The 8,001-nt window shown below is 34.2% G+C and overlaps 1 protein-coding gene across 1 annotated transcript; it reads left to right on the forward strand.

Annotated features, from left to right (window-relative positions):
* Positions 1 to 208: 208 nt before the first annotated feature.
* LOC145689495 (E3 SUMO-protein ligase ZBED1-like) lies at positions 209 to 5,557 on the forward strand. The gene is made up of 2 exons (XM_081763668.1): positions 209 to 1,520; positions 5,541 to 5,557. The coding sequence occupies exons 1-2, from the start codon at positions 209 to 211 to the stop codon at positions 5,555 to 5,557; spliced, it is 1,329 nt and encodes a 442-aa protein (XP_081619794.1).
* Positions 5,558 to 8,001: the final 2,444 nt, after the last annotated feature.

Raw genomic sequence — 8,001 nt, forward strand, 5'->3', positions numbered from 1 at the left:
AAAAGCGAACGTATGAACAAAGATCAATAGTAAAGTATCTTAAAAATAGCCGGCCGTGCACACCAGAAAATGAAGAACAGATTGCGAAAAGGATTGCAAACATGATAGTAACAGATCTACTCCCAATTTCATTTATTGAAGGGAAAGGGTTTCGGGAGTTAATGTCCTTTCTTGAACCAAATTATAGCGTACCGTCTAGGCGGACACTATGGAGACGCTTGCAGCTTTTTTTTATTCTGAACTGAAAGAGCAAGTACAACAGAGGCTACAGGAAGCAGAAGTAGTTGCTTTAACGACAGATATATGGACGTCTCGAGCAACAGATTCTTACATTACAGTGACATGTCATGCTCTGTATAAGAACTTCTGTACGGAAGATTTTGTTCTCAACACAATTGAACTAGAAGAACGACATACAGCTGAAAATGTAGCTAATGCTATTAAACTGTGTATGGAGGAATGGTGCATCAAAGACAAAGTAGTTGCATTAGTTCACGACAATGCATCGAATATGATTAATGCTGGACGTTTGTTGCCGGTTTACAATGTATCATGTTTGGCACATACATTGCAGCGATCAATACTGACCAGTTTAGAGAAAAGCGAGGTAACAAACAAAATTTCAATCTGTAGCAAAGTGGTAGGGCACTTCAAACATAGCACCACTCCTTCAGTCGCGCTTGAAAAGAAACAAGAAATTCTGAAGTTACCAAAGCATTGCCTTATTCAATATACAAAGACTCGCTGGAACAGTGTATATTCGATGATCGAACGGTTGCTGGAACAAAGAGAAGCAATAATTGCAGTGTTCTCTGATAGAAATGTCACTAAACCTATGGATGCAAGGAATTTACAATTAACTGAAGACAAGTGGCAAATCATGGAAGATATCGTTCGAGTACTGAAGCCACTGGAAATGGCTACAACAGTTACGTGTGATCAAAAGTGTTCCATTTCTTTTGCTTTACCATTAGGCTATGGTCTTATTTCTAACCACCTGAAGGAATGTCCTTCAGATTCTGAAATTGTTAAGAACTTGAAATCTTCAATATCAGTTGACTTAGGAAAGCGTCTTCAGCTCGATGCATTATCCGATTCTGAATCATCAGATTTTTTGTCAAATAGTGTTCTGAAATGTTACCTCTTAGCAACATTCTTGGACCCAAAGTACAAATCATTACCATTTCTGAATTTTAAATTCCAAACAAAGATCCATAGATTGGTTCATGATATGCTCGTAGAATCTGAAGGACCAGAAGATGATTTATCACAGCAATCGTCCGGTGGGTCATCAGCATTAGACTGTTTCCTTGGAATATTTCCATCGTGTTCAAAAAGTCCTAATGTAACAGATGAGCTTACTCTTTATAAATCAGATCAATGTCTTTCGCAAAGTGGCAACAGCCTTGACTGGTGGAAACTTAACGAACATCGGCTTCAAAAATTAGCATGTCTTCCTAAAAAATTCATGGTGATTCCAGCAACTTCAGTCGAATCTGAACGAGTATTTTCGCTTGCTGGTAATATCGTTACTGCCAGTAGATCTAGACTTCTTCCTGAAAATGCAGATATATTAATATTTTTGAACAAAAATCTAAAAACTCTCGCTTGCAAACCGCAATAGGTTGGCACAAGTTGCACTGGTGAATTAAATTTTAAATTAGAAAAACGCTACAAACGCTTAAAATGCAATATGCAAACACGATTTCACAATCAAACTCAACTCGTAAAATTTATGTTTAGTGAAAGTTTGATAGTTTTTCTTAAGCTATATCAATCAATACCATTTTAAGTTTCCTTTCGGCATATTTTCTTACGTTTCTTTTCTTGTTTTGAATTGATAGAATTCACTAGTGTTTATCTAATAAAAGTCGTTGTCCTTAGGGTTTATTTTATGTAGGTTTAGTTACTGGCGTAAGTAAAGTATTCAATCTTAGGTGAATGAATATAATTATTTGATATATTTCTTTAGTTTTTGATAACATTCTATTAATTTTCCAATTGAATGCTACTCAACATTTTTGAACTTGCTTCACTAAAAAAAAAAAAAAAAAAAAAAAAAAACTACAACTGTCCGTTAACTTATAACTTTCGCAAAATTTGGAAATTTGAAGCATGTAGTTTGTTTGATGCTACTTAAGCAGTGTCGCAGATCGAGAAATTTCGTCGATTTCTGCATTGCATTTTAAGTTGGTATGGGACAAAGTGTGTATAAAATACAGAATGAATACGGTAATTTTCATAAAGTACAAATTAAACCCATAATAAATAATAATATCCATCCATAACGTTTTCTTATTTCAATTAACTGTTTCTAACGCTTTCAATCTCAATGAATCAATGCATATACATGCAGTTTGTATTTGTTTTTGTTTCACTAGTATTGGCGGATGGCAAATGCTTCACCTGCAGATATTAATATAAGTTTCGGGAGCTTATATCTCAAACTTTGGTTTAAGCTCAGGGTGAGAACTGCAGCACCTTTTTTCTCGCTGCGTAAGTAAACAGAAGTGTAGTCCTTAGTTCTATTGATGTATGTGATGCATGTGAAATATTTGCAAAGGGCTTGATTATTTCGCCGCATATGCGGTACGTTAGTGGATTATAAAGTAAGATGAGAGTAATATTAGTAATGTTACATTGTTATTGAAACTTGTAACAGAGGAGAGACGCTTTTGCTATTTTTAATCTAATGTCGTTAAGAAGAATAAAGGTATGATATATCCATGAATCTGTGAGATGTTTTTCAGTTTTCTCTTTTGGTGAATTTTGGCAAGTTTATGTAATTTATACATTATTTCAAATAATGACATTCCCAGGCTTGTGATCATAAACTTGCAAGCAAACAAAAACTTTTGTATATGTAAAGAAGCAGTTCTTGTTTTCATTATCAGTGCATTTTTAGGACAAAAGCTCAGTTGTCTAAAAATGACTTTCAGAGCTTCATATTGTATCTTCGTGAGTGACTATAATTTTTTTTTTACGGACAGATTTATTTATTTATTTCGGAAAAACAACAGGCAAATGCCTAATTACAGTTTTCCCTTATTGTAAAGTGTATTTAATACACTTTAAAATACATATATAATAACATACTAATATGACCTCAATTCTATTATAATACACTCTAAGATACACATATAATAAAATAATAATATGAAAGTAAAATATACGTTAAAATACAAATAGCACGATATAAGGATACAACAAATTTACGTAGAATGAAAATTTTGTTTGTAACTAAAAGTATCTATATCTGGGTGTTCTTGTGACATCTTATTATACAATATACACATTTTTCTGACAGGTGATACATCTAATGCATTAGTCCTTTGCGCTGTAAGATGGAATATGTCATTATGGGGTCTCGTTGCTCTATGTGGGACGCGAATTTTGATTTCTGATAACAAATATTCTGAATCTATTGCACCATGAATTATTTTATGTAAGAAAGATAATATGAAGTGACTTCTTCTGCTTTCAAGAGATTGTAATAAATATTTGTTTCGAAGACCTTCGTAGTTCTCAAATTTGGGATATATACCTGTTTCTTTATATGTCAAAAAGCGCACAAATTTATTTTGAATGTTTTCGATTTTATTTATATATTTCTTACTATTAGAACCCCATATTATCGCTGCATATTCCACCTTAGACCGTACATAGGCAGTGTATAATGTTTTGAGAACATTAGTATTAGAAAAATCACCTCCTAATCTCATCACAAAGCCAAGATTCCTAAAGGCCTCACCAATTACTCTGTTGACATGAATATCGAATGATAGGTTTGACTGCAGAGTGACTCCAAGATCAGTAACATAATCCACTCTCTCAATTGGTGTTTGATTAATAGTATACACATTGCGTACATAGTTTATTTTCCTGGTGTATGATACTACTTTACATTTTCTAATATTCAGTAGCAACTTGTTTGATTCACACCATTGCGAAATAGCATTAATGTCATTTTGCAAAGAAATTGCGTCTAATTCCGTGGAGATACTGCGATAGATTTTTAGATCGTCAGCAAACAAAAGTTTGTGGGAAGATGTTATTACAGGTGGTAAATCGTTAACAAATAGTATAACAGAGGTCCTAAGTTCGATCCCTGAGGCACACCAGAGTCTACGACATATTCCTTAGTTGAAATATTCTTGTATCGAACGCGATGTTTCCGTTGGTAAAGATAGGATGCTATAAGTTGTTGAAGATTTTGTGAAAAATTGAATGTCACAAGTTTGCTTAGAAGTATATCGTGATTAATTACGTCGAACGCCTTGGAGAAATCTGTATAAATTACATCTACTTGTTCCTTTTTATCAACTTGATTAGCTATAAAATGTGTAAGTTCTGAGAGATTAGTTACAGTTGACCTCTTTGGCATGAAACCATGTTGAAAGGGAGATATTACTGACCGTACATGTGAATAATTTTTTTCGTATATAATAATTTCAAATATCTTAGATGGGGCAGATAGTAGGGTTACCGGTCGATAATTTTTTATTTGGTCTGTAGGACAGCCTGTTTTGGGAATGGGACAGACGTCACCAATCTTCCATTTCGTAGGAAATGTAGAAGAAGCTATTGACTTGTTAAAAATAACTTGTAGGGGATGTTTCAGTATTTCTGAGCAGCCTTTAATGATATATGGTGGTATTTTGTCTGGTCCACAAGATGACCGTGGTTTATGTTTTTTAATAGCATTCTCCACATCTTCGATGTATATAAAGTTAATGTTTAATTTGTCCAGGATTTCCGAATTATTGTGTTGCTCCATAGGAATAAGATTGTAGCTCGATTTATTGTGTGTAACTTGAAAATTTGTCATAAACGCGTTTGCAATATCAGCATCGTCACTCAAAGTTTGGCCATCATAATGAAAGATATTACTTCCCGAATTACTCTTTTTATTCTTAACATACGCCCAGAAAGTCTTAGGATTATTTATAATATTGGCCTCACAGTTGTTTAAATATATATTGTATGCATTAGAAATTTCTTTTTTAGAAAGAGTTCTCAATTCTTTAAATTTATTATAGTGATAAAGTGCGTCCCGAGAACCCTGCTTCCATTTCTTATGGTGATATGATTTGCTCTTAATTAATCTAATTATGTCACTTGAAAACCAAGTAGGATAATTGAATTTAGCTCTTTTTCTCGGGATGCATCGGTCAAAAATAGAATAGAGTATATTATAGAAAAAATCCACAGAGTCATCTACAGTCAAACTATCTGTGATAGGTTCCCAATTTGTTAGTGATATTTCGCGATACAGTTTATCAAAGTCAGCTTTAAAAAAATTATAGTCTCTTACTTCGCTTTTGTTTGTACACTTAGCATTTCTAAAATTAATACATTTATATTCAGCTAGGAGGGCTGGGTGATGGGCATCCTCCGGTAAAAGGGGAGGGTGTTCGTGTATGACCTCTACGCTGGTAAGATTCGATAGTATTAGGTCAAGCGTTTTGCCATACGAGTTTCTAATATTATTGTAGGTTTGTAAATTATAAAAATTCATTAAGTGAAATAATTCTTGACAGGTTCCAGTAGATGTTAAAAAATTGAAATCAGTTCCCGTGACCTGTGAGAGATTATAGTCGCCTGTCAGAAGAATGTTACTCTCTGGTTGTAGTACACTAAATATGTATTCAAAATATTCTCTATATTATTGTGTACCACAATGTAAAGAAACATAATATTTAATTGGATTTTAAAATTTGTATAAAACAGGCAATGTATGAAGTGGAGGCAGTTTGAATATTCTTTAGGATTCATAATCCAATGGAAAATTTAGAGTGCCTTGACTTCTACAATGCAAATGACCGGCGATGACTTCTAGAACTAGGAAGACTCAGAAAGAATGTGCAAGAATGTTGACATGACGGAAAAATCATATAAATACTACCGGATTCTCTTCCGGGTAGGAGAAGTTCTATTTTGACGCCGAAACTCTGCGAGTCAAATCATTCATAATTAGTTTCTGTCACTCCGTCATTCTGTCCATCAGAGGTTCTGCTCGTCATCGTTATCAAAAGTAAGTGATTATGCATTGTCTTCTCTAGTCTTTAAGTCATACCAGTCCACATCATGCTCTGTAGTTTTTCAGTCATTCAAGATCAGTTCATTAAATTCTTGTTCTAAATTATTTCTGTGTTGTCGAATTTTTATCTTTGAAGTTCTACTCCCATGTTTCTAATTCTGAGCTACGCTATCTACGCCCCCAAGACTTGCATTAGTTTAAATTACTTCTTGGAGGAACTGGGTGGATGTTAAGGCCATTCAGTAGTTTTCATGTATGAGAATTGTTTGGGGTTTGCGACCCAGACAAGAGGTCTCCGTTCGACATGCCTCCAGAAGTTTCTGACTGCCTTTTACGTCACAAAACCAGTCACGTTTGAGGTAGATTGCAAACCTAATTTTAAGGTTTTAGCATGGTGGAGTGCGCGGTCTTTTGGATAGTGCTACAAGCTATTTTGTATGTTGAAATTCACTGTTCAAATTGATTTCGGTATCGTAATGTTTCACCAAGCGCGAGAGTGTGCAATCATATTTCAAAGTGTATTTAATCGTTTTAGAATTTAAGTGCTAAGGTTTATTTAAGGTGGTTTAGGAATTTAAGGTTATATTACATAGAGTACAATGTTATATTAGTTATTTAAGTTAAAAGATTATTTTTCTTGCCTTATTTTGCTCATGCCCATTGATGAGTTAACAGAATTTTTAGATGACATACATTTACATGTAGTGAAATTAAAGAAAAAGTCAGCACAAACGCAAACAAGATTTCCACATAAATATAATACTAGGCTAAACAGCAAAATGAATCAGGGAACGAATACAGAAACTCCGGCAAACAATTCGGTTAAGGTTGAGATTGCTCGAGATTTGTTGCCTATTCCGAGGTTCGATGTCAAAAGTGGTGATGATATACGTTTATTTATGGAAGAATATGATGACGTATGTAGGATCAATGGTTGGGACGAAACTAAGAAAAAGGAAATGTTACCGTTAGCATTTACAGGGCAATTTAGAAAAAGGTTACGGGTATTTTTACAGAGACAAAGTGAAGAGCCACAATCTTATGACAATTTAAAAACACTTATTTTTAAGGAATTTGGTAGATCTACACTAGGTTTAGACATAGAAGATCAATTGCGAGAAAGAATACAAAAACCTGATGAACCAGTTACGAACTTTGTGTATGACATGCTTTTGCTGATTCAGAGATTTGATGACAAGTTGTCAGAGGAAAGGGTGATTGCTCTTATAGCCTCTGCATTACAACCTTATTATTTAGAGCGTATTGGAGTATATGAATTTACAACTGTAGAAGAAATGTTAGGTGTTTTAGTTAAGCTTGAGAAAAATAAAGCTCGTGTACAGAGAAGGGAAAAACGCGAACGTAATACTTCCGTTACGAAACAATCTTGGAAGTCCGTACTTCCAAAGTTGAAAACTTCATTAACAGCAGATTCTTCCGAGGTCGAGTCAGATAGTGAAGTAGAGGTGAAAGCGCTGAACAATCAGGAAAAGAGGAAGAAAAAGAAAAAGTTAGTTAAGCAGGAGGCTAGTGAACCGAAAGTGCAGAGTCAATCAAGTAATCAGGCACAAAGTCCAGTTAGCTCCGATCAATTGCAGTCGTTAGAGAAAAAGTTAGAGAAATTAACTTTACAGATTAGTCAGCAACGATCTGATCAAAATAACAGTAATAGTAGTAATAAAAACAATGGTAATAAAAACAGACAGAATTTTCAAGGAAAAGGGAATAACTTTTTCAGACAAAATAGAGGAAATCAGAATCATAACTCTAGTCAAAGAGGAAATTTTAGAGGTCGATTCCGTGGTAACTATAGAAATTTTAGAGGCCAGTCGAGAAATCAATTTTATCCTAGAGGTAATTTTCATAATTACCAGTTCCAAACACCTATGTATGGTAGTAATTATCAACATTATCCGACTCAGGCACAAACACATCCCATTTGTTCTGTTTGTGGTCATGGT

The sequence above is a fragment of the Thermobia domestica genome, chromosome 7, assembly GCF_964235325.1.
Source record: "Thermobia domestica chromosome 7, izTheDome1.hap1.1, whole genome shotgun sequence".
Classification (NCBI taxonomy): domain Eukaryota; kingdom Metazoa; phylum Arthropoda; class Insecta; order Zygentoma; family Lepismatidae; genus Thermobia; species Thermobia domestica.

Bases quoted from the DNA above. Each gene is read 5' to 3' on its own strand.
- LOC145689495 (XM_081763668.1), top strand. From the start codon at position 209: ATGGAGACGCTTGCAGCTTTTTTTTATTCTGAACTGAAAGAGCAAGTA.